This window comes from Mauremys reevesii, linkage group 1 (assembly GCF_016161935.1).
Source record: "Mauremys reevesii isolate NIE-2019 linkage group 1, ASM1616193v1, whole genome shotgun sequence".
In the NCBI taxonomy this organism is placed as follows: Eukaryota; Metazoa; Chordata; order Testudines; family Geoemydidae; genus Mauremys; species Mauremys reevesii.
This window is the reverse complement of record NC_052623.1, coordinates 62,264,786-62,292,320: the sequence shown is the minus strand read 5'-3', so window position 1 is coordinate 62,292,320 and position 27,535 is coordinate 62,264,786. Positions and strand designations below refer to the sequence as shown.

The 27,535-nt window shown below is 42.3% G+C and overlaps 1 protein-coding gene across 6 annotated transcripts in view; it reads left to right on the top strand.

Moving 5' to 3' along the window:
• The window catches only part of FNDC3A (fibronectin type III domain containing 3A), a 178,703-nt gene that overhangs the window by 148,067 nt on the left and 3,101 nt on the right, over positions 1-27,535 (top strand). For all 6 annotated transcript variants that reach the window (XM_039532933.1, XM_039532928.1, XM_039532940.1 and 3 more), the window contains 9 exons: positions 1,190-1,308; positions 2,549-2,654; positions 3,357-3,532; positions 4,841-4,954; positions 9,457-9,606; positions 17,869-18,152; positions 20,483-20,692; positions 21,998-22,164; positions 23,436-23,563. In XM_039532933.1, the coding sequence (XP_039388867.1) occupies positions 1,190-1,308; positions 2,549-2,654; positions 3,357-3,532; positions 4,841-4,954; positions 9,457-9,606; positions 17,869-18,152; positions 20,483-20,692; positions 21,998-22,164; positions 23,436-23,563 (1,454 nt within the window). The remainder of the gene's footprint in view (positions 1-1,189; positions 1,309-2,548; positions 2,655-3,356; positions 3,533-4,840; positions 4,955-9,456; positions 9,607-17,868; positions 18,153-20,482; positions 20,693-21,997; positions 22,165-23,435; positions 23,564-27,535) is intronic.

The window sequence follows — 27,535 nt, the reverse complement described above, 5'->3', positions numbered from 1 at the left end:
TTCATCCCATTTCTATTACTCCAGTTTTCAAGGTAATCCAGATCTTCCTGTATGATATTCTGGTCCTCCTCCATATTGGCAATACCTCCCAACTTTGTGTCATCCACAGATTTGATTAGCACCCTCCCACCTTTTGTGCCAAGGTCCATAAGAAAAATATTAAATAAGATAGATCCCAAGACCAATCCCTGAGGAACTCCATTTAATAACCTCCCTCCAGCCTGGCAGTACACCTTTCAATATGACCTGTTGTAGTCTCACCTTTAACCAGTTCCTTCTCCACCTTTCAATTCTCATATTAATCTGCATCTTCTCCAATTAAATTAATAATTTCCCATGTGGAACTGTATCAAATGCCTTACTGAAATCCAGGTAGATTAGACCTACTGCATTTCCTTTGTCTAAAAAAGCAGTTATATTCTCAAAGAAGGAGATTAGGTTGGTCTGGCACAATCTACTTTTTGTAAAACCATGTTATATTTTATCGCAATTACCGTTTATCTCTATGTTCTTAATGACTTCCTCTTTCAAAATTTGTTCCAAGACCTTGCATACAACTGAGGTTAAACTAACAGGCCTGTAGTTTCCCAGGTCGCCTCTTTTCCCTTTCTTAAAAATAGGAACTATGTTAGCAAATTCTCCAGTCATAGAGTACAACCCCTGAGTCTACAGATTCATAAAAAATCTCAAAGAACTCCAGTTACAAAGGGTAGGTAACTTCCTTTTATCTCAGGTGCTGCAAGCCCCTGCCTACTGCTCAAGCATCAGGCTGGCTTTATCAGACTTTAATTTTAGGAAGTATAGACTTGCTGTGTAAAATGAATATGTATGATTTAATTAAAGTATCTTTTCCATGGGCTTATTTTTCTTCCATCTATTTAGTTATAACATTATTACTAGACCAGTAAGCACATTTAAACTGCTTTATTAAATACAAATTGTACATCTTAGTTATTGGGTATGCCAGATAAGGGAGATATTTCACTTCAGCAAATCTACACAAATTTGTCTAGGAAACTATAGTCATGAGATAATTAGATCATTTCCAGGAAATTCGAAGCAAGCTTTGAATTTGTCTGACAAATGACACACATGTTTGTTTAGTGAAATTAGGATATGTGCTATGTCTGATACTGAAATGCTGAAAATTGCATCTTGGTTCATTGCACACTAATTCTTAACCTTTCAGGAAACAACTGGGACGTAATATACAGTGGAGCTGCTAGGGAACATTTGTGTGATCGACTACATCCAGGCTGGTCTTATCGCTTACGTGTATACTGTACTGGGGAAGGAGGGCAGAGTGCGGTAATATTATCTGATATTTTATATATAGATGTGACACTTGTGGAAAACCTCTTTAGCTTTAAGAAAATCTGATGGTCCAGCTAGGAACATTGAATGTTGTAGAATAATCATACAACCACTGTGTAATACAGTATCTATAATTGGGGACTCAAGAAATTTTCAGAAATTTTTTCCCAGAGTTTAGAGTTTCTGCTCTCATTTCTTAGAGAAATAAAATGTGAACATTTCTCTGTACAAATGTTTTACTTATTCCAGCTGCTTTTCAAATTTACAGAAAACATGACAATATAATTGCGCTACTTTTCTGATGTGATTTATTGGAAATAATAAAACTTTCTTAAAGCAGTATCTGTTTAACTCAGCACAGCAATGTGAATATTCATTTCTCCAAGAGCCAAATCATCATTCTAGCACTCAGTCTAAATAGCTGGGCTGAATACATGTGAAGGTGGGGCAGGGAATGAATGTTTCCTCAGGCCACAGAATAGTGCGCTGCAGTCACCTCTGATCCCTGTGCAACAGTGTGCATTGGCAGATCGGCACAACCTCTGATCCTCTAGCCTGCCCTTGCCTGAGCATATGCAGGGAACCCTTGTGGAATGGGACTCCGTGCTACACAAGGGGTATGCTGTGCATTCCTGTGCACATCCCCAAATTGGAGGTGGATATTTACTGCATATTTAATTATAAAAAGCAGTGCAAAAGTGGACAATTCAACTTCGCTGTCAAAAAAAGCATTGCTACTTTTTTGGTAACAATTTTTACTTATCTTCTCTCTCAGGCCTTGTTTACAGCAAAACCTCTACCGGGATAGTTAGTGGTACAACCTCTAGTATGGACACAGTTATAGCCATATAAAAATGTTTATACTGATACAGCTTATTCCCCTATGGGATGGGGAATAAGCTATACTTGTGCAAGGCATCTTTATACTGGCATACCTGTATTTACACTAGGTTTGTACCAGTATAACTATATCAATTAAAAATCACATCCCTAATTGACATAGTTACAGCAGTGCAAAAATTGTATTTCCTACTATCCCTGGTTATTGATCTCTTTTTATAGCTCTTCTCCTAAACTGGGATCTGCATGGAAATATTTATCAATATTTTACCTCACTGATTTTTATGACATTTATGATATTTAGTTGTAGTTCAAAGTATTCTCATTTTCTTTATGAAGTAAGGTCAAAATGCACCTGATTATATTACGGCTTTTGTCAATTTTTCCTTTACAGGCATCTGATTCTTTATTGGTGCAGACACCAGCAGTGCTTCCTGGTCCAGGCCAACCTCCCAGACTACAGGGCAGACCAAGAGCAAAAGAAATTCAGCTGAGATGGGGTAATTGTTATTGTGACTATCATCTAAGGCCAAGTGTAGGCTAGGAGTGCTTTACCAATGTTGATATATCAGTATAGTATGCCAGCCAAGTTCTCCAAGGGTGGATGCAGCTATATCAACAAAGGTGTGTTTTGTACTAGTATAGTAAAACCACCCTCCACGAGTAAAACAAACTGCAGAGGTAAAAGTACAGCTTTGCCAGTATAGCTGCATCTACACTAATGACTTCTGTCAGCACAACTGTGTCAGTCAGAGATCACACCCCTGACTGACATAGCAAAGCTGGCAGAAATCTATAGTGTAGATCAGGGGTCGGCAACCTCTGGCACATGGCTCGCCAGGGTAAGCACCCTGGCGGGCCGGGCCAGTTTGTTTACCTGCTGCATCGGCAGGTTCGGCCGACTGCGGCTCCCACTGGCTGTGGTTCACCGTCCCAGGCCAATGGGGGCGGCGGGAAGTGGCGAGGGATGCAGCTTCCTGTCGCCCCCATTGGCGTGGGATGGCAAACCGCGGCCACTGGGAGCCACGGTCAGCCGAACCTGCCAACACGGCAGGTAAACAAACTGGCCCAGCCCACCAGGGTGCTTACCCGGGCAAGCTGTGTGCCAGAGGTTGTTGACCCCCTGGTGTAGATATAGCCTGAGAAATCAAAATGTGTTGATATATTTTTAAAACCATATAATCCTTTTCCCTGTTTTTTAGGACCACCTCAAGCAGATGGTGGATCACCTATTACCTGTTATGGTCTGGAAATGTCTTCTGTGGAAACAGATGAACACAGAGAGGTTTATCAAGGCTCTGATGTTGAATGCACCGTAAGCAACCTTCTTCCTGGAAAGACGTACAGCTTTAGGCTGCGAGCAGCTAACAAAGCTGGGGTAAGGAGGCAGTCTGAAATCAAACGAGTTACATAGAGTGCAGTCATTTTTATGCATATTATTGTTTTCAAAAGTTTTAGATACACCTCTACCCCGATATAAAACGACCCGATATAACACGAATTCGGATATAACACGGTAAAGTAGTGCTCTTGGGGGGGGGGGGGACCTGCGCACTGCAGTGGATCAAAGCAAGTTCGATATAACGAGTTTCACTTATAACACGGTAAGATTCTTTGGCTCCCGAGGACAGCGTTATATCCGGGTAGAGGTGTATTAAGAAGTTTTTGTCATGCAAATTCTTAATGTAGATTTAATTGGTTCCGATGACTTGCTGCAGCACTGTAGTACCCAACAGTTAAAGACCAATTTGAATAAGCCTGGATTGTTTGGATGAAGGAAAGAGCAAACATCTGATTACTACTTAAATCTAAATGATAATGATGATATAACATTTATTCAAAGCACTGTACAAACTTTAATAAATTATCATAACATCTTGTGAAGTAAGTAGGTAAATGATTTTATATACTCTAGTTTTGCACATTGATTGTTGTGTGTGCATTCCACAGCTGAAGGCTTTCTGGAGCACAGCAACTAGCATTTTCTTCTTTTCTGTTTTTTATCTATTAGTGTGTACTTCACAAAGTGTAAGAAAATGTTCTTTGGTTCCTTATATTTTGAACATTAACCTTACATTAACTGCTTTAAAATCAACCATTGCTTTAAAATATTTGATTTTATTAAATAGCCAATACCCTAATTTAAAAGTAAAATGAGTGGGCATCTCAGGTCAGTTAATGTACAGAAGTCCACCTCACAGAAACCTTTATTACAATTGTCACTAGTTGTCAATATTGGCAGAGAAGCGAAGGGCAGAATGGTCATGAATGCTTAATTACTTTCTAACATCCAGAGGAAGAATTGTAGTTGTAGCCTATTATTTGGAGTCTTCTGTTTCATTTAGATTTAAATAAATACACAGTTGTACAATATTCTCTGTTATAGGTTAGCTGTCATATATAGCTTGGCAACTGTGACTTACAGAGTCATGTGCTCTTCTAAGTTACAGAGTGTAAATTGTCATGTTTATTCTCACTACATCTCCAATAGAGGAAGAATACTATAGTAGTTCTGAAGAATGCTCAAACATTGAAATGAACCCTGAAGTCATGAAAAGTCATCTTACAAATTACAGTCACACAATATTTGATGCTGACTGTCAAACACTAACAGTATATACAGCTACTGTGGGCAAAACTTCTGTTTAAAAACATGGTAGTAATTATGTCAACCTATTTTTAATAGTTTGGACCCTATTCAGAAAAATGTGAAATTACTACAGCCCCTGGACCACCGGATCAGTGCAAACCCCCTCAAGTGACATGTAGATCAGCAACATGTGCACAGGTGTATTGGGAGGTAGGAATATTTTGTTATGCTGTGTATTTTAGGCTTATTTATGTCTTACGGTTGTTACCTTTTACATTCTTTTGTCAATTTTAAAAAGCCTAAACTGTAGCTAAGACGACATTTAAAAAAAGCCAAAACAGAAACAAGCTGCCTGATTATGGGTTATCTTTACATTGAAACTTAAACACAGAATTTGAAAGTCCTCAAAGCATCATTTGCCGTTTCCTTTATACAATATTTGTAGCTAAATGATCTACGCATATTCAAACTTCAACACACAATATCCTCGTTCCTTTGTTTTTCTTATGGGTTTTTCCACTAGTGCTACACTGTGAGTATGAATTTGATGCAGATTCTTTTTAATTTTTTTAAAGACCATTTTTTCTTCCTTTGCAGAAAACCCAGACAGCCACACAATACAAATGATAGTTTTACACTCACCACTTTCTTTTCTAAGCTGATTTGTACTTTATATCATCACATCAGTAATAATGTAGCAAAGGGTCTATCTGTTAACCTCCTAGCTTTCAGGTGCGTGATTTTTAGTAAGCAAAATAAATCTCATCAAGACTAAATTTGAAAAAGATTGTCACTGCAGGGTGGGGGAGGACTCTTAACTTTTAAAAAAACTGCTTTCTATGGGATGGGGAGTTAGCATTGTAGATGAATGCAAAAAGGCTGAAGACTTTTCAGATGCATTTTTGCACCTATAAAATGTTCACTTTTAAAAAGCAAATATATATATATATACTTTTGCACAAGCCCACATGAAAAGTTCATATTATGTAACATGGTCTCAGTGAGCATAAATAACAAACAAATTAAGTGTTGGATGGAATCCCACATTACAAGAGAGAGCTGGTAGAAACCTTTATATTTAGGCTGCCTAACACTTTTCATGAAAAAGAGTTTTGAAACTTTTTTTAGAAAGAATCTCTAATACTTTCATTGTTTGCAACAGGACTTTAAAATTCAGCAGGACGAAAGTCTTGGGGCCAGAGAATCACCATTCTCTTCTGTCATTTGCATTGTCAGCTAAATTTTGGCAGCATATCAAAATAATAACTGCATAAGAACATTGTAATCTAAGATGCCCACACTGCACTGGGAACAATGCAGCAGCAGCATGTTTCCCTGTGGACTTGGGGAGCAGGCACCCTCCTCAGGAGAGGGTACCCCCAGTCTCCGACAACCTTTGCTGGACCTAGGGCATGGCCCCAGTGGGGAATGAGCTCCTCAGATATCATGGGAGAGGAGGGGAGGAAAGAGCCAGACTGACCATCCCTGAACCCAGCATGTGGCCTCTTTCCTACTTCCACACTCTAGGGATAATGGCCTTCTATTGCATCCCAGCGTACTAAAGGAGTTGGTGGATGTGATTGCAGAGCCATTGGCCATTATCTTTGAAAACTCATGGCGATTGGGGGAAGTCCCGGATGACTGGAAAAAGGCTAATGTAGTGTCCATCTTTAAAAAAGGGAAGAAGAAGGATCCGGGGAACTACAGGCCAGTCAGCCTCACCTCAGTCCCTGGAAAAATCATGGAGCAGGTCCTCAAGGAATCAATTTTGAAGCGCTTAGAGGAGAGGAAAGTGATCAGGAACAGTCGGCATGGATTCACCAAGGGCAAGTCATGCCTGACTAACCTAATTGCCTTCTATGATGAGATAACTGGCTCTGTGGATGAGGAGACAGCAGTGGATGTGTTATTCCTTAACTTTAGCAAAGCTTTTGACACAGTCTCCTACAGTATTCTTGCCAGCAAGTTAAAGAAATATGGGCTGGATGAATGGACTATAAGGTGGATAGAAAGCTGGCTAGATCATCAGTCTCAACGGGTAGTGATCAATGGCTCCATATCTAGTTGGCAGCCAGTATCAAGCGGAGTGCCTCAAAGGTCAGTCCTGGGGCCGGTTTTGTTCAATATCTTCATTAATGATCTGGAGGATGGCGTGGACTGCACCCTCAGCAAGTTTCCAGATGACACTAAACTGGGACGAGTGGTAGATACTCTGGAAGGTAGGGATAGGATACAGAGGAACCTAGACAAATTAGAGGATTGGGCCAAAAGAAATCTGATGAGGTTCAACAAGGACAAGTGCAGAGTCCCGCACTTAGGAAGTAAGAATCCCATGCACTGCTGCAGACTAGGGACCGAGTGGCTAGGCAGCAGTTCTGCAGAAAAGGACCTAGGGGTTACAGTGGACAAGAAGCTGGATATGAGTCAACAGTGTGCCCTTGTTGCCAAGAAGGCTAACGGCATTTTGGGCTGTATAAGTAGGGGCATTGCCAGCAGATTGAGGGACGTGATCATTCCCCTCTATTCGGCATTGGTGAGGCCTCATCTGGAGTACTGTATCCAGTTTTGGGCCCCACACTACAAAAAAGATGTGGAAAAATTGGAAAGAGTCCAGCGGAGGGCAACAAAAATTATTAGGGGGCTGGAGCACATGACTTATGAGGAGAGGCTGAGGGAACTGGGATTGTTTAGTGTGCAGAAGAGAAGAATGAGGGGGGATTTGATAGCTGCTTTCAACCACCTGAAAGAGGGTTCCAAAGAGGATGGATCTAGGCTGTTCTCAGTGGTAGCAGATGACAGAACAAGGAGTAATGGTGTCAAGTTGCAGTGGGGGAGGTTTAGGTTGGATATTAGGAAAAAAAATTTTCACTAGGAGGGTGGTGAAGCACTCAAATGGGTTACCTAGGGAGGTGATGGAATCTCCTTCCTTAGGGGTTTTTAAGGTCAGGCTTGACAAAGCCCTGGCTGGGATGGTTTAGTTGGGGATTGGTCCTGCGTTGAGCAGGGAGTTGGACTAGGTGACCTCCTTAGATCCCTTCCAACTCTGATATTCTATGATTCTTCTGACAGCTAATGTCATTAATTCTTCTTCGAGTGCTTGCTCATGTCAGTTCCATTCTAGGTGTGCATGTCCATGGGTGCGATTGTCAGAGATTTTTGCCTTAGCGGTATCCGTAGAGTAGGCAGTGGCACCCCCTTGAGTGCCGCACTCATGCGCCTGTATATCAGGCGCCGCTAGCCCTATGCCCTCTCAGTTCCTTCTTACTGCTGTGACTGCTTCACAGGAGAACTCTGTTCTGTCCATGCTTCTGCCGCAGTCTTCCTATATGATTTCAAACAAGCCATTTAAACCAACATTTTAATTGTGTGTTCCTCATTTACTGGTGCCCAACTTAAGATACCCGCAAACTGAGACACAGAAGTGCTGAGCATTCACAAATGCAACCAACGATATTGGGAGCTGTGGATGCTCAGCCCCTAAGGCAATTTGGTCTGCAGGATTGTGCATAGCACTAGGAATCAGGAGGTCCTGAGTTTTAATCCTGGCCCTGCCACTGAATCACTGTGTGGCCTCAGCCAAGCCTCTTTGCCTTGATTTCCCCATCTATAAAATGGGAAAAGTAATTCTGTCATCTTGTAGTTGAGATAAATTAATTAATGGCTGTGCAACACAGATACAATTATAAGTACCATGATCAAAAATATCATGAGAGAAATAATTCTGTGTTGCTCATAGGCTTTGAACACTGTGGAGTAAGTAAGGCATGGAGCCACTAACTAAAAAATGAGAATAAAAATATTTGGACAGCTGCCTCATTCCTCGATTGTCCATTCTGTGTCCTGAATGAGCAGGGGTCCTCTGGAAACAGTAGTATATAATTATATATTTAAATATGTATTGTGATGCATACACACAAGGGAGCAGAATTAAAGTTTACATAGCCAACCTAGCTTCTGGTGCATCCTAACTTTCTAGTGTTTGACTTTGCAACCTAAATGTGTTTTAACAATTTTAATGTAATCTATAAAATAGTCCAGAATATGCCACAATTTATTGTAAATTATAGAAGAGAAAGATTTCTGCAAATCATAGCTACAGGACATCAAACATAATTCTCTCAAATGTTGTTTATGTTCAATCACATTCCTTTTTCATATAGTCCACTTCTTAAACTAATGATTCTTTTTAAAAAAAAATGCCCTGGAGCAATGATTCATAATAGCATATCCTCAGTGAGAAGCAGTATCTTACACTGGTAAGTCCTCCATGAAAGAAGAGAATAATTTTTATTTCATTATTTGTAATCTAGTCCTTTTAGAGAAATCGCTTTGAAGTATATCCACATTTAATAGATTTTATGATTATCACTTAGTGTCACTTCAGTATTTAAGCAACTGAAAAAGCAGTTACTGCTCCACATATAATACTCTGCCACCATGAACATTATCCATTAGTATTTTAATGTGCTCAAGATCAATAAAATAATGCAGTGTTTTGCATGTACTGTAATAAACTGGAGATTGCTGACGCCACCATAGGGTGACTTTCCTGTGGAAATGCAGTTTCTACAGCTTTCTGGCCTACTTTTATGGCTTAAAATGCTACATTCATTATCTTACTGTTTTATAGAGAAGGTAGTCAAGATTTGGTGAGTTTGGTCTGATTTTTAGACAATGAATTTAAGTCATAATTATTTCTATTAACTTTAAAGGTCCCAGTAAATAATGGAGCCGACATCACAGAATACCGTTTGGAGTGGGGCAGTGTGGAAGGATGCATGCAGATCTGTTACTGTGGGACTGGACTCAATTATGAAATGAAAGGACTTTTGCCTGCAACTATATATTACTGCAGGGTTCAGGTAAAGAGGAAGACCTACTGTTGGTATCCTGGTATTCACAGTTCTCAGTGTTTCCATGAATATTTATTTTACTTTCTCAGGGAAGGAGAACATCAAAGTGGAGCGGAGAGAAACGGTCCCATAATTGGGACCCTCTCTCCAGATGATGTCATAGTATCCTCTCACACTGAGGATACCTCTCTGGGGAAGGGAATCCCAGTTATTAGGAAGAGACAAGTAATAATAATGGGGGATTCGATCATTAGAAATATAGATATGGGTTTGTGATGGTGAATTGCCTGCCTGGTGTGAATATTGCAGATCTCTCAAGAAATCTAGACAGATTTATGTGCAGTGCTGAGGAGAGCCAGTGGTCGTGGTACATGTAGGTACCAATGACATAGGGAAAGGTAGCAAGGAAGTCCTGGAGGCCAAAGTAGGTTGCTATGTAAGAGATTGAAGTCCAGGACCTCCATGGTAGCATTCGCTGAAATGCTTCCAGTTCCATGCGAAGAGTCAATAAGACAGGCAGAACTGCAGGTTCTTCTTCGAGTGCTTGCTCATATCGATTCCAGTTAGGTGTGTGCGTGCCATGTGCACAGTCATGGGAAGGTTTTTCCACTAGCAGCATGCATCAAGTCAGCTGTGGAGCCCCCTGGAGTGGCCCCTCCATGGCGGTGAATATAGGACCCTGCCAACCTGGCGCCTCCTCAGTTCCTTCTTATCGCCAGTGACGATCGTTGGAACTGTGGTTGCTTGCTCTCGCAAGCGCTCCCCTAGTTCTAGTCTCAGCTAGTTTAGTGTGTAAATAGTTTTTTAAGAGTTCTCAGATAGTTAGTGTTAGTTGTTGTAGGAGTGGGGGCAGTCCTCCACCCCAATTTTCCTGTTCCCCTTTGGGGTTGTGGGGTATGCCTCGATCCCAAGGGTTTAAGCCTTGCGGAACCTACCATAAGCCCATGCCAACGGGCAACCCCCATGGCTCTTGCCTCAAGTTTTTGGAGGAGACGCACCAAATAGACCAGTGCAAAATCTGCAAGGTGTTCCATCCCAGGACAAAGAAGGAGCGGGACTTCAGGCTCAAACAACTCCTGATAGAGGCAGCCCTTTGTCCGCAACTGGCTTAGGGCTGGCAGGATCTGGCACCGAGCTCCTCCGTGCAGAGTGCCCCGGCCTCTGTGCATGAGACAGTGCTGAGGAAGGACTCTGGCCCTCAGAACTGGCGCTCCCCGGCACCAAAGTCAGTGGAGGGTCTCCCCGGCACTGCTCTTATTCCTCGGTGCCGCATAAGCAGCACAGGAAAACGGACATGGGGCGTTCGCCCACGCCAAGAACCACTGCATCGGATAGCGCTGCCGGAGTGCATCCAACGGAGGAGCACCTGGTGCCAACGGCAGAGGAGATGGCTCCGTTGACTTTGGCCCCGCAGGGGGAGCTGTTGAGTCCGGAACCTCTGGACTCTCCTGATCAAGAGTGCCGGGTGGAGGACGTAGAACTCCCATCCAACCGGGACACCTTTGAGGCCGCTCAGAACTTAATTGCCATGACAGCTCCTCGGTCCCCAGCCAGTCAGGATAAGGCCCCCGGTGCCTCAGCACAAGGCATCTTCTAGAGGCAAGCCGTCAATGCTGAGGAGATCACCATACCCCGGGCTTCGCTCCCTGTGCCATCGCTCCCGACGACGGTCCCCAACTCAGTCTTCGAGGCACTGGTCACCACCGACAACGCGGCACCTGTCCCCTGCACCGCTCTGAGTCGCAGTGCTGCTCTACATCCCAGCACCGCTTTCCATCCTGGCACCACTCATCACGGCACCGTTCCCCATCGCAGCACCGCTCCCCAGCACCGTACTCATGGCATCAATCCCCAGCACCGCTCCGCTCGGCACCACTGGGGCCTTTGCGCTCCACGTCCACATTGTCGGAGGCAGAGTCCCACTATTCGCGGCACAGCTGGCGCAGGTCGGGCCTCCACAAGAAGGACGTGGGTGCAGTGCCATAGCAGGTGCAGTGGCAGAGGCCCTTTTGGACTCTGAGGGCCTACCACCAGACCCAGGGCACTCACTCCAGGGGCCCCCACTCGATGGTATTGGAACCACGAATGCCCCCGGCAGCTGTGGTTTGTCCCACCCCTTGGGGCTCCAAGACTACATCGGTGCGGGCCGCACAGCCGCCTCCCAATCCTGTGCCCACCACCAGCACCAAACCTGCAGTCGTCGCAGAGGAGCCTGGCACCAAGCAGGACGTCTCCAGGGCTCCAGATGGCCAGCAGGGCCCTGTGTCTCCCCAGCATCGCCTTTGTCCTCCCCGGACAAAGCAGTAGCAGGGTCTTCCTCCTCCAGGCCGCCCCCAATCGACAGTCAGGCACACCAGGACCTGCTGTGCAGAGTGGCTCACAACATGGGGCTGCAAGCCAAGGAGGTTGTCGAGCAAGAGGACCCGATGGTGGACATCCTGGCTCTGGAGGGGTCATCGAGGATGGCTTTGCCCCTCATTAAGACGATTCAGGCTAACACCAAAATCCTGCTTCCATTCCCCCAACTGCAAAGGGAGTGGAAAGAAAGTACTTCATCCCCTCTAAGGGGTACGTTGATGGTGGCCGCAGTAAACAAGAATGAAAGGCAGGGGCAGCAGGGTCGGTCTGAACCCAAAGTCTAAGGACTCTAAAAAGCTGGACCTATTTGGCCAGAAGGTCTACTGGACCAGGGGGCTCCAGCTCAGGATTGCCAACCAGTAGGCAATCCTGAGTAGGTACAACTTTAACTCCTGGAGCTCCATGTTAAAGTTCAAGGAGTTACTACCCAGGGAGTCCAGGGAAGAGTTTGGGGCCATAGTGAATGAGGGCAAGGCAGTGGCACGGACCTTGTTGCAAGCCTCATTGGATGCTGCAGACATGAGGAGAAGCTCATGGTGTCTGGGCTTCCCCCAGAAGTGCAACAAACTCTGCAGGACCTGCTGTTCGATGACATGGGCCTGTTTGTGGAGCAAACGGACTCCAGGCTTCACAGCCTAAAAGATTCTCGGGCAACGATGAAATCACTGGGCATGCATACACCGGACACCCAGCGCAAATATTTTAAGCCCCAACCCCAGCAGCATTTCTACCCTCCCCAGCCTAGGCAGGACTTCTTGAGGAAGTGTGGCAAGAATGGCAGGCGCAAGCCTTCCCAGCCCCTGCCTAGCCTAGGCCAAGGCCAGGCTCAGTCTTCATTAGGCACTAAACAGGCCTTATGAAGGTGCGTCCGAGGACAGTGCACCAGTCAATGGACCGGATCCTCATCCCTGTTTCCTGAACCGTCTGTCCGACTTTTACCGTGTTTGGTGACAAATAACATCAGACCGCTGGGTCCTTCATACGGTAGAATTGGGATATTCTCTCCAGTTCTGCTCCTCCTCTCCCTCCCACCCCCGTTCCCCATCCCTCTTCAGGGACCCTTCTCATGAGCATCTCCTTATGCAGGAGGTCCGAACACTCCTCACCTCAGGGGCAATGGAGGAGGTTCCTCAGGAGCTATGGGGCAAGAGATTCTGCTCCTGTTATTTCCTCATCCCCAAGGCCAAGGAGGGTCTCAGACCCATCCTCAACCTGAGAGGCCTCAACAGCTTCATGAAAAAGCTGAAGTTTTGCATGGTCTCCCTAAGTTCGATCATCACCTCTCTAGATCCAGGAGACTGGTACGCTGCCCTCGACCTCAAGGATGTGTACTTCCACATCTCAATACATCCTGCTCACAGACATTTCCTCACGTTTGTGGTCTACAACAACTGTTACCAATTCACAGTCCTCCCTTTCAGCCTATCCAGAGCCCCATGAGTGTTCACCAAGTGCATGTCGGTCGTGGCCATCTTCCTGCATTGGAGGCAAGTGCAGATATATCCATACCTTGACAACTGGCTGCTTAGGGGACATTTTCAGGGATCAAGTGGAGGCTCAGGTCCACCTTGTGAGATCCACCTTCAATAGGTTGGGATTCCTCCTCAACGAACACAAATCAACCCTATCACCGACTCAAAGGATAGAGTTTATCAGCTCAGTTTATTGGACAAGCAATGACGGACATCATTCAAAGCCTCAGACAGCACCCTATGACCACAGCAAGGGGTTGCTTGAGGCTCCGCGGCCACATGGCAGCATGTACTTATGTGGTACAGCATGCCAGGCTGAGGCTCACACCTCTACAAGCTTGGTTAGTGTCAGCCTACCATCCGAGGCGAGACCGCCTGGACACAGTGGTCACTCTTCCGGTGCAGGTTCTTGAGTCCCTCTGCTGGTGGCTCAACCCACAGGAGGTGTACGAGGGAGTCCTTTTTGACAAACCCCAGCCCTCTCTGTCTCTAGTAACAGTTGCGTCAGTGCTGGGATGGGGTGCTCACCTGAGAGAACTATGGACGCAAGGCCTCTGGTCACAGGATGAGTTCTCGCTCCACATCAACATCAAGGAGTTGAGGGTGGTCTGATGAGCATGCCAAACCTTCCAAGCCCAGTTGCAAGGGAAATGTGTGGGAGTCATGACAGATAACAGAACTGCAATGTTTTACACAAAAAAGCAGGGTGGGGCTTGTTCCTCTCCCCTATGTCAGGAAGCCCTCGAGCTGTGGGTCTTCTGCATAGCCCAGTCTATTCACGTGGAAGCATCTTACCTCCCACGGTCCCAGAATGAGTCAATGGACTACCTCAGCAGATCCTTCCACAATCATGAGTCGTCCATCCGCCTGGACATGATACACAGCATTTTCCAGAGGTGGGGAATTCCCTAGATTGACCTGTTTGCCACACGGGGCAACAGAAAGTGCTTGTGATTCTGTTCCTTCCAGAATCACAGTCCGGGCTCACTCGCTGACATGTTTCTCCTCCCCTGGATGGACCATCTGCGTTCCCACTCATCCACAAGGTTCTTCTCAAGATCCGCAGAGACAGACAGCGGTCATACTGGTAGCAATGACTTGGCCTCATCGGCACTTGTACACCACGCTCCTGGAGCTGTTGGTGGATATCCCAATCGCACTGCCCCTGGTCCCGGAACTGATCACCCAATACTATGGTCGCCTTCACCACCCAGACCCCCAGTCCCTTCACCTCGTGGCTTGTAAGCTCCATGGCTAAACCCCATGATACTCAGGTGCCCGGATCCTGTTAGGGAGATCTTACTTGGTAGCAGGAAACCCTCCAGCAGGGGGTTTGCCAAGTGGAAAAGGTTTTCAGCCTGGTGCTCTCAGAGCCACAGACCTCCAGTGCAGGCACCCATACTGCTTATCCTGGACTACCTACTGCACTTGAAATACCAAGGGCTGGTGACATCATTCATCAAGGTACACCTGGCAGCCATCTCGACCACCCACCCGGGAGTGGCTGGGCGTTCCATCTTCGCCAACCCCGTGGCTGGCTGTTTCCTAAAGGGGCTGGACAAGCTGTACCCACAGGTTAGACAGTCATTCCTGGTGTGGGACCTGAACATGGCCCAGACTAATGGGATGAGTACCATTCAGTTACATCACATAATGGCAGACAGTTAAAAAGTGACAATTTTTAAGTGCTTGTATACAGATGTTAGAAGTCTAAATACTAAGATGGGTGAACTTTGCGCCTCATATTAAATGAGGATATTGATATAATAGGCATCACAGAAACATGGTAGAACAATTATAAGCAATGGGACACGGTAATATCAGGAGACAAAATATATAGGAATGACAGAGTAGGTCATGCTGGTGGAAGAGTGGCACTGTATGTGAAAGAAAGAATAGAGTCAAATATAGTAAAAATCGTAAATGACTCAAACTGTACCATAGAATCTCTGTGGATAGAAATTCCATGCTTGAATAATAAGAATAAAGCAGTAGGGATCTACCACCAACCACCCAACTAGGAAATGCTCCGGGAGATTAGAGAAGCAATATAAATAGAAAGCTAAATAATAATGGGGGATTTCAGCTATACCTATATTTACTGGGTACATGTCATCTGAGGATGGGATGCATAGATAAAGTTTCTTGACACTATAAATGACTGCTAGCTAGTCCTGGAACCCACAAGAGGAGAGGCAATTCTTGATTTAGTCCTACATGAAGCACAGGATCTGGTCAAAGAGAAGAATATATAGCTGAACTCCTTGATAATAGCGACCATAATATAATTAAAGTTAACATCCTTGGGTGGGATGGGGACTCCAAAGAAGCCCACCACGGTAGCATTTAACTTCAGAAAGGGCAACTACACAAAAATGAAGAAGCTAGTTAAATGGAAATTAAAAGGTGCAGTCACAAAACTGAAATGCCTGCAAGCTGCATGGAAACTTTTGAAAAACACCATAATAGAGGCTCAAATTAAATGTATGCCCCAAATTAAAAAATACAGTAAGAAGACACACAGGAAGAAGGAAGCAGGAAGCCTGCCAAACAATCAGTGGGGCCACTGGACAATTGATGTGCTAAAGGAGCACTTAAGGAAAATAAGGCCATTGCGGAGAAGCAAAATTAGTTCTTTGCATTGGTCTTCACTGCAGAGGATGTGAGGGAGAGTCCCACACTTGAGCCATTCTTTTTAGGTGACAGACCTGAGGAACTATTCCAGATTGAGGTGTCAATAGAGGAGATTTTGGAACAAACTGATAAATTAAACAGTAATATGCCACCAGTACCAGATGAGATTCACCCAAGAGTTCTGAAGGAACTCAGATATGAAATTGTAGAACCACTGACTGTGGTATGAAACCTATCATTTAAATCAGCTTCTGTACCAGTTGACTGGAAGATAGCTAATGTGACACCAATTTTTTAAAAAGGCTCAAGTGGTGATCCTGGCAGTTAGACTGGTAAGCTTAACTTCAGTAACAGGCAAATTGATTGAAACTATAGTGAAGAACAGAATTATCAAACGCATAGATGAACACCATTTGTTGGGGAAAAGTCAACATGGCTTTTGTAAAGGGAAGTCATGCCTCACCAATCTATTAGAATTATTTGAGGGGATCGACAAACGTGGACAAGGGTGATCCAGTGGATATAGTGTACTTGGACTTTCAGAAAGCCTTTAATAAGATCCCTCACAGAGGGCTCTTAAGCAAAGTAAGCAGTCATGGGATAAAAGGGACCTCCTCTCATGGATAAGTAACTTGTTAAAAGATAGGAAACGATGGGTAGGAATAAATGGTCAATTTTCACGATGGATAGGGATAAATACTGGTGTCCCCCAGGGATCTGTACTGGGATCAGTGCTGGTCAACATTTTCATACATGATCTGGAAAAAGGGGTAAACAGTGAGGTGGCAAATTTTCAGACAATGCAAAATTACTCAACATAGTTACATTCAAATCAGACTGCGAAGAGTTACAAAGCAATCTCACAAAACTGGGGGACTGAGCAACAAAATGGCACATGAAATTCTATGTTGATAAATGCAAAGTAATGCACATTGGAAAACATAATCCCAACTATACTTACAATATGATGGAGTCTAAAATAGCTCTTACCACTCAAGAAAGAGATCTCAGAATCATCGTGGATAGTTCTCTGAAAGTATCCACTCAGTGTGCAGTGGTAGTCAAAAAAGCCAATAGAATATTAGGAACCATTAGGAAAAGGATAGATAATAAGACAGAAAATATCATAATGCCACTATATGTACACCCACACCTTGAATACTGCATGCAGTTCTGGACACCCTATCTCAAAAAAGATATATTAGAATTTGAAAAGATACAGAGAAGGGCAACAAAAATGATTAAGGGAAAGGAAGAGTATGAGGAGAGATTAAAAAGACTAGGACTTTTCAGGTTGGAAAAGAGTTGACTAAGAGGGGATATGATAGAGCTCTATAAAATAGTGACCCGTGTGGAGAAAGTGAATAAGGAAATATTTACTCCTTCACATAACACAAGAAACCAGGGGTCACCTAATGAAGCTAATAGGCAGCAGGTTTCAAACAGATATAAGGAAGTACTTCTTCACACAGAACAGTTAGCCTGTGGAACTCATTGCCTGGGGACATTGTGAAAGCCAAACTATAACGGGGTTCAAAAGAAAATTAGATAAGTTTGTGGAGGGTAGATCCATCGAATGGCTATTAGCCAAGACAGTCAGATGCAACCCCATGCACTGAGTGTCCCTAGCCTCTGATTTCCAGAAGCTGGAAATGGACAACAGGGGATGGATCAGTTGCCGATTACCTGTTCTGTTTATTCCCTCTGAAGCACCTGGCATTGGCTAATGTGGGAAGACAGGATACTGAGTTGATGGACCATTGATCTGACCCAGTATCGCCATTCTTATGTTACTTTGCATTTGCAGGCCATGAATGTTGCAGGTGCAGGACCTTTCAGTGAAGTAGTTGTATGCATGACGCCAGCCTCTGTGCCTGCAGTTGTGACCTGTCTTCAGGGAAGAAGTGAAGATGAAGTGGAGAGTCCACACTATTCACCTTCCACATGCCTTGCCATAAGCTGGGAAAAGCCCTGTGACCATGGTTCTGAAATCCTTGGCTACAGCATAGACTATGGAGAAAAGCAGCCTGTAACTGTTGGGAAGGTTTCAAGCTATTTCATAGACAATTTGCAGCCAGACACAACATACAGGTATGCTGTGCAAAGTGGTGTGGCTTCCTTAGCATTTTACATAGAAGGAAAATAATCTATTGTCTTTGTTCCCACATTGCTTCAAATCACTACCACCCTATCAAAGTATTAGAATGTAGCTATGGTCAGAAAAGAGACTATGTAATGAACTCAACAGATCTGGTCACTATGGGCATTTAGTTGTGTCTACCAAGTTTTTGCTCCTGTTAGCATGGCAGAACCAATACAGTTCTGGAAAAAGAGAACCTAATTCCATTCATGCATCAGCTTCATATTGCTTAACAAAGTTCTGATTGTAAATTCAAATTCAATGAGACTTTGTTGTCATGAAACAAGCTATATAGATGTTGCCAAAGTATTGAAAAAAAGACAGACTCCTAAGGTATCTGTCAAATTAGGTAAGAACTGTCCATGGTAGGACTGTACATCATTTGATCTGCTGTGTCCATTTGTCATTATGTTCCATTTCTGATCCAGTGCCTGGTTGTTACAGAGTGTGATGCAATTTCTGCAGAACCTTTATTGCTGGTGGTGATACATCTAGGCACAAAGAGCATAACTTTGAGATACCAGGTGGTGTCTGCAAAAGTGATGGTTACAGAAAACATCCTTTTCCTTGTAAATCGGTTAAATTTAATATGGCAGTTATTAAAAGATGATGGACACAGAATTCCACTGTTCCACTTTAGTCACTTTTACAGTAGAATAGCATTCTATGCTCATGTTACAAACACAGATCCTCTGCATTAAAATATATTGGGTGAAATCTTGACTCCATTGAAGTCAATGGCAAAGCTCACATTGACTTCATTGGGGCCAGGGTTTCACCCCATGTGTATGATGATCATTATAGACTGCCAGGGTAACCCTTAATATTTTTTTAGAAATAAGATACTTTTGTGTTATTACTTTTAAAACTGTTATATTAGTAATTGAAGAACTACTGCCTGCCACATTATGAGAAATTGTAAAATATATATATTACTGAAGAACTGGAAATTGACATTGCAAAGATATTTTTGCACTTGGACACACAAAAGTACTTTTTTATTATAGATTTGATAAACTCTGCCAGCTTCTTGTGAAAATAAACAAAACTCAAATATATGGTCGCCAGGGCTACACTGTGGTAATAAATTAACATACTCAAAATTAAACAGTTCTATAGTGATAGATATATAAGGAATTAAATACATGCATACAAAGGGACCCCAACATTTTGCAACTGTGACCTTTGAATGTTTAGAGCTTGGATTATTTGTTGCAGTTACTCAAACACTGATTTTTTTTCAAAACACACAGACATTAATGTATGATATTTTAATGGAAAATGAGGTGGCTTAGAGTCATGGAGTGTTGGTCTAATCAAGGCTACCTTTGAAATCCATAAAGCCTGCAGCTGTGTCCCCCTGATTTCTATGCTCTTTAAATCTCTGGGCTATTTTCTGCTTTTGTTTTGTAAAAATAAGTTTCTAATCTTCTTTGTTGAGTCACAGACCTTCAAACTGTAAACCTGTTCCTGAGATTGAAAGTTTGCAACATTGACTTCCTGAAAATTACACATTATTCCTAGTCCCTACCACAATCACAATGGCCTGCAAAGTTCACAGCTGCTAGTCCTCTGATTTATTGTTTTCTTTCCCTCTTTTCTTGTGGACCCCTTGATAATTCATTGTTGGAAGTGACCAACTGCGCCACTACCAGTGATACCAGCATCACTGCAAACTACCTGCAAGAGAAAAAACTGGTGGCAGCCCAAATATTCCCTTCCATTTTTAATGAATTAGTTCAGTTCTAGGAGGCTCTCAAAACTTCTCACTGGCCACCCCAACTCTTTTAAGGCTGGTCCTAACATGGATGTTTATTATCAGAGAAAGCTGAATGTTTGTCTGTTGCTTACTACTTCATTTATCAGGTATAATGAAAATAGGCAGTAATTGGAAGGGACTCAGAAGATCATGGCTTTCTATAAATATAAGTCCTATAAATATAAGTTCTTGTGCTGAACTACGATCACTTGATGTCCCAGGACACAGACATTAGAACTTTTATTGCTTGTCATTATATGATGACCCTTGCGTTAATATTCTTTATTTTTAATAGAATAGATTGTTTAAAGTACTGCAAGATGAATGCACATTCATTAATATTTATGACTAAATCCAACGGCTCTTAGTGGTAAGGGACATGTATATCATAAAAAGTAGTATCTATTCAATGACCTTATTATTCTCTACTGTAACACTCTTGAATGTGAGTGCTGGAATTAATTACCCTTTTAAATCTGTAGTCATATTTACATGGATAATTTTTTTCTTTTTAATTATTAGAATACGAATTCAAGCCCTAAATAGTCTTGGAGCAGGTCCTTTCAGCCACACAATAAAACTGAAAACAAAGCCGCTCCCTCCTGATCCACCTCGCCTGGAATGTGCTGTATACAGTTCTCAGACTCTCAAGCTAAAATGGGGAGAGGGAACTTCAAAAGCATTAACTGACTCCATTCAGTATCACCTTCAAATGGAAGATAAGAATGGAAGGTTAGCACTAATATCACTTCCTTTTGTATGTGCTCTGCGTTACACATGGTGTTGTTTAATGGATAAGGAAGTATCAGAAAGGCATAATGGAAGAAGACACTATACCTTTGGTTTAATTTAAAATGAATTTAAGAAGTTGTCTATCTAGGGAAGAAAAGGGGAGACTCTGATGTTCAGCATTAGCGGGTGCAAGAAATTAAAACTGAACAGTTTTCATAGTGAAGGTTCAATGTGAGGAGCTTGATGTGGAGATGAGATGGCTTGTGCCACCATGCTCTTCTGTTTTCTATGGTTTTGTTAAGTATTTATGTTTAAGTCTGATCTAATTCTTTTAACTTGATGTGCCTCTTGGGGGATGAGGGGTGAGTTCTCACCTTGTTGACGCTTTCTTTATAGGGTGAGGAGCTTAAGGATTTAAATTCATTAATTTTTTACTTGCACCACCTTTCCCTAGATAGCAAAACACACAATACCACTGCAGCATATACACTACCCTAGTATGAGCATATGATAGCTTGAGAACTGGACAAAAGTAGGGGTCTACCAAGTGGAACCTGTCCTGACATAGGGAGAAACAGAAATGGAGATCCACATAGCAGGGAATTCGCCATTGCCACCAAAAAGTAATTCATGCCTGCACCCCAACTCAGAAATGAACAGGAGTAGAATATGGTAACAAAACCCCTCCACTCTCTCTAAGACAAAACCTGGGCTATGTATTAGAACCCCCAAGACTGAAAAGCAAATAGACGGGCCAGTGAAACTAACCTGCTCCAGCATCATGACACAAGAGAGTGTGGCCAGTCTAGAAAAACCCATCAGAACAACAACGTATGTTGCATCTGTGACAGATCCCTCCCGCACAGATGTGACATTTGGGCCATAGCACACCTTCCCCACAAAAATGTGGAAGAGCAATGGGAACCACAGAGACATGACCATTTCTTGGAACTAGTGAGGAGTATTGCTGAGGTGCAGGTAGCTCAAATCCAGGCCCACTCACTTTTGAAAAGTAGGAAGATTATAGGGGAGCAATGATAATGAAAGCACCACATACTAAACTCTCCCCCTTTCCCACTCCAAGACGAAATAAGACCAGTAGCAGTTACTGCTTATTGAAAAGTGAGCTCATTGTTCTGTATTACTGAAAGATCATAAATTAACTTGGAAATTGGTATTTGTGAGTTTCTCATTAAGTTCCAGCAATTAAAAAAAGATGAGTGAATTTAAAACAAAAATAGAAATAATGCAGATTACTTTGGAATCTATGTAGTCTGTTTACATAATCACTATTTCTACTTTCAGGTTTATATCCTTATACAGAGGACCATGTCATACATACAAAGTACAAAGACTCATTGAGTCAACATCCTACAAATTTTGTATTCAGGCTTGTAATGAAGCTGGCGAAGGTCCACTTTCTCAAGAATACATTTTCACGACTCCCAAATCTGTTCCAGCTGCCTTGAAAGGTAAGCATTGTATTTTCAGTTGTCATTTAACTGTAATGTCATTTTTCTCACGACTTAATAAATCAATACTACTAGTCCTATTCAGTATAAACAAGCTTGCAGTTAAGGGACAGTGCTGAGTAGTTTAAGTCCCAAATCCAAGTTAACGGGTTTTTTTAAAAAACATTAAAACTCAACTGAATAGAAAGGACTTTGTGATCATATTTTATTCAATTAATTATTTTTGATGGAGTTTAAACAATTCCTCTTTAATGTGCTCTAAACAAACACGATACATTGTGGCATCCAGAGACTCCATAATGGGTGCATTAAAATACATAGATTATGAAAGTATCAGCAGCAGCTCCATACTTAATGGGACATGTAATTTTTCAATTAAAGCAGGGTTGGCAGCCTTTTGTCAAGCTTGAACACAATCACCAAAACTACACATCTCCTTCCATAAACTTAGGGTACAGATTTAACTTTCTGTGACGTCAGAAATAAGTTTGCCTAAGCATTTGTAGTAGTATTCCATTTGGAAATGTTTCTTGGAGTCTAGCATTTTTGGTGTCCTGGTAGCAGGGCTGGGTCAGATCCATCCAGAACACCTACAGACCAACTCATTTGAGGCCCCTTCCTATGTCATCACTTGTTCCTTCCTTCCCTTGTATTGTTGAGGAATGTATAAAATGACTACTACACGCAGCCTGGCACCCAATCTCTTCCATAGTCTCTCATGTAGTCTCAGACTCACCTAGCCCTCACTCACTGTACAGATTCTTCTTTCTGTATTTGGTGGGTGGGGAGGTATCAGATTATCCTGTCTCTGCCTGCTGCAGGGTTCTTACGCTATCATCTGAAGCATCTGGTTCTTTCCAGTGTCTGGTGGTTGAGTATGGCAATTTCTGTGTTCAGACTCGGTCAGTTGATCTTAAACTGCAATTCTTTATCTACATGTATTCCATAACACTTCTCTGCAATAAAGTTCTTTCAGACTACTTTCTTCATAGCAACTAACCTTTCTTATGATATTTATTCATGAAAATCATAATTGTCCTTGCTTCCTTGTGAAGGACACAAAACATGTAAGCAGTGTGCTAACATCCTTATTTATGTAGTGTTAGTCAACATGAGAAGTGGATAAGAAAAATATCTTTGCACTTAAATCTTTTGTTTCTGTGTTTCAGAAACAAAATAAAACACCATAGAGGCTACAGTTTATAAATTAGTGAAAACCACTAACTGGACACAATACCCAGTTAACTAATGCATTTGCTTTTTTCCAACAGCGCCAAGAATAGAGAGAGTAAATGATCACACTTGTGAAATCACATGGGAGGTTTTGCAACCAATGAAAGGTGATCCAATTATTTATAGTCTTCAAGTCATGGCGGGAAAAGACTCAGAATTCAAACAGGTATAGTTCATTAAAAAAGTATAATATGTTTATGTAAAATGTATTGGTGAAGGTTAATTGCAATTAAAAAATGTGCAGGTCAAATGTTATATTTATTACCCTTGCTGATTTTGTGTTAAAAGCTAATCCTCCAGGTTTCTTCTTCTAAAATGTTTACAGAGGGAAAGGATGTTATAGTTTCAGACTGGAAACGAGGTGTACATTTTTAACAGTGAGGTAATGAACCATTGGAACAATTCACCAAGAGTTGTGGTAGATTCTCCCATCACTGACCATTTTTAAACTAAGATTGGACGTTTTTCTATAAGATACGCTCTGGGAATTGTTTTATGGAAGTTCTATGGCCTCTGTTATACAGGAGATCAGACTAGATGATCACCGTGGTCTCTTTGGGCCTTTGAATCTATGAATCTACATTGTACTGATGAGTCATCTTGAATACTACGTACAGTTCTTTGCACCTGAGGGTCAGGAAAATGTCCACAAATGGGGGAATTGAGAAAAGGGAAGCAAACTAATTAAAGGAATGGAAGCAAGATTTATGAAGAAAAAGTAAACAAATTTGATGTTCACTGCACATCATGAACTGTTCAAGGAAAGCTATTGATATTCTAGAAAGTTTCACTGTATTGTCTGTGGTGTATGGAAAGCACAGTAGAGCAGACAGGCCACCAGTGGCCAACCACCAGTGCCAAACAGTTAAGAATTTTTTTTCAGTTAATTTCTGTTTTTACCATGTAGATATGCAGTTTGAGATGCCAAATAACAAAATAGGCTGCTTTTAACAGAGGATGTACAATACCACCTTAGCTTCTGATGTCTTTCACTATAAACTCTCAGAAAATTGACACATAATTAGACTTGTGAGCTCTGTTTCACACTATTAAGCAAGCAGGTTTCCTTCCAAAGAGGAAGCACAATTAATTTTGAGATACTGTGATTTTATTATGGGCCCAAATTAAATAAGTGTAGCCCTGTGTTTTGATAGATTATGCACATTACTAATTTCATAAATCAGTACCTACAGTGTAGTGTTACGTATTTTACTTATTGATTTTGTAGCTTTTAAGTTGCAAATGCAGCGTTCAGTATGTCAGTAGAATTCATTAAATGCTGTGTAATTGCCTCTAGAGACAGAGTTGGACTGTTTTTTGATAAGTGATTCATGTTGCCAATATACTGTAAAAGAAAATGAAGATTACTCTTAAAGCCTGACACTGAAAGAACAATCTGTGTGATCACATGTGCCTCACTAATTATTTAGCACAGTAAATTGAGGTAGATTTAAAAAGATAGCATTAAGTTTGTAAAAACTATCACTGGAAATTAAAGCAGGGTACTGAATGGAAACAGAATATTAAAGGTGTGTGGATACTATGGTGAGAAGCCCTTTTGAAATAGCCAGGATAGAAACTGTGTACTTAACTGCTCATTACAAAATGTATAGTGATAGATCTTCAAGTGGTGCACATTAGCAGAGCTTCAGTGGAGCTACGCTGATTTACATCAGCTGGGGAACTGGCCTGTAACGTGTAAATGAGCACATACATTAGGTTAAACCACTAAGGGCTGGTCTATACTACCGCAGTAAATGGATCTGAAGTAGCGTAACTTAGTTACATGAATAACACAACTGAAGTCGACGTAGCTATATCCACTTACCGTGGTGTCTACACTGCGCTAGGTCGATGGGAGACACTCTCCTGCCGACTTTCCTTACTCTTCTTGGAGAGGTGGAATACACAATCGATGGGAGAGCGCTCTCCCATCAGTTTAGCATGTCTTCACTAGACCTGCTAAATCGATACCCGCTGCTTCAATTGCAGCAGTGCTGATCTACAGTGTAGACATGGCCTTAGAACCAGATTCTCTTGTCCATTAAGGCTGCTTTTTGCTACTCCAGCAATACAAAAAAGCGGTCTGGTCTACCCTTCAATTTTAGGTCAACACAGCTGAGTGCAATAATCCACAACCCTGGCACCATAATTAAGCAGCCCTAATCCCCGGCATAGATGCAGCTAGGTTGACGGACGACTGCTTCCATCAACCTAGCTACCAGCACTTAGGGGGGTGACAGCAACAGAAAAACCTCTACCATTTCCATAGGCTGTGCATACACTCTGGGGTTATGCCAGCAGAGCTACAACACTGTAGCTCTGCTACTATAGTCACTGTAGTATAGACCTGGCCAGCCTTAAGACCTACTAGTGGAGGGTGCCCTCTGTGTAGGGGAATCCTCTTGTGGCATAGGTCTGCCGTAGGGTTTCCTGTACAACCTGTCTCCCATCCCTTGGTGTGGGAACTGTGTCTAGGAAGAAGGGGGTCTCCAAGGTGTCTATACATTCTAGCAATCCCTAGCTGTCAGAATGGTCCCTTGGGGCCTTGGGCAGCCAGGTGTAAAGTAGGGCAGCTGTCAGTATAGCTGGACCAGACCAGAAGATCTGCCCTTAATGTGATGTGAAATTTTGTTTATTGTAACACTTTATGTAGCAAGTAGTAGAAAGAGCTCTCGTGTACTATTTCTACAATCGTCAAGCAAATTCAGTTTGAGAAGTTTATTACTTTGATAACATACACCTAATGTACTGTATTTCCTCTGAAAATGTTTTATACCTATATGAAATCTGACTGTACAGCTAATTAATTATATTAGTTCATAAAACATCTTTAAATCAGATTTTGCATCAAGACAAGCAAAACAGGGTTACATAGAGTTATTTAGATTTATTAACCTGTGAAAGAAAGCAGGTATTTATGCAACTAAATTAACCCTGTAAGTATAAATGAGCAACAGCATCCAGACCTAAATGTAGAAAACAGGTTTTGATTTTTTTCTTCCACCACTAAACAGATGAGTAGTTGCATGCATTTATTTGCTAGACGATGTTCAATACTATGAAATCAACTATAGGAGAAGGTTTTGGATTATTTGATGTTCGTTTACTGCTACCAGTACTCCACTTAAATATGAGACCGAATAATGGGAGAGAAAAGGATAAAAGCATTTAAAGAGAGAAATTAACATATGCTGTTTGTGATGGGCATCCGCACAGCATATAAATCCACTCATCCAGACCATTATGCCTACATGGAGTCTCATTGGTTTCAGTGAGACTTCCACAGACATAAATGGATCTACAAACATGGAACCGTAGGAGATCAGGCCTCAGCTTTCAGTGAGACAGGCATTCAGAATGTTGAAGCAGCAGTGAGTTCAGTGAAAGATAGGGCCTAGTCACCGAACAGATAGATTAAGGAACAGAGTGTTGGGACCACTGAATTGGTGAGGTTAAAAAGAATCACAAAGAGGGCTTTTCAAGGCAGGGCCAGCCCTTGACCAAATGGAGTCCCAGGCAAGGACCATCTTCAGCGCCCCCACCCTCCATTTGTTAAACTTCTGAATACCTTATTTTTTTATTGCATTTGTAGCCCATTTTACGACTTTGATGCACGATTTAGCCCTCACATATAAGACGATAAATATGCATGCTAGGATCTGTAAATCTGTATTTATTCATGATAACAACAAAAATGGCGGTTTCCTGCCCCTAAATCCAGCTCAATTCAAGGCTCTTTATTGGATCCAAAGTTTGCTGGGAGAATTTGTGGTGGTCTTTTTAAGAGAGTGTAGCTTAAGTACAGCAAAAATGTGTTGGATTTGGTTAGAATTGATGAATATGGTAATCTGACATCTAGAGACAAGACGGGTGAGATAATATCTTTTATTGGACCAACTTCTGTGGGTGGCTATTAGGGAGACAAGCTTTTGAGCTACTCAGAGTTCTTCCTCAGATTAAGGAACAGTATGAATGAAGAGCTGAGGAAGAGCTTCGAGTAGCTCAAAAGCTTGTCTCTAATATTCACCAACAGAAGTTGGTCCAATAAAAGATATTATCTCACCTGCCTCTTCTCTCTAATATCCTGGAACTGACACGGCTACAACAACACTGCGTACAATCTGACATCTAATTA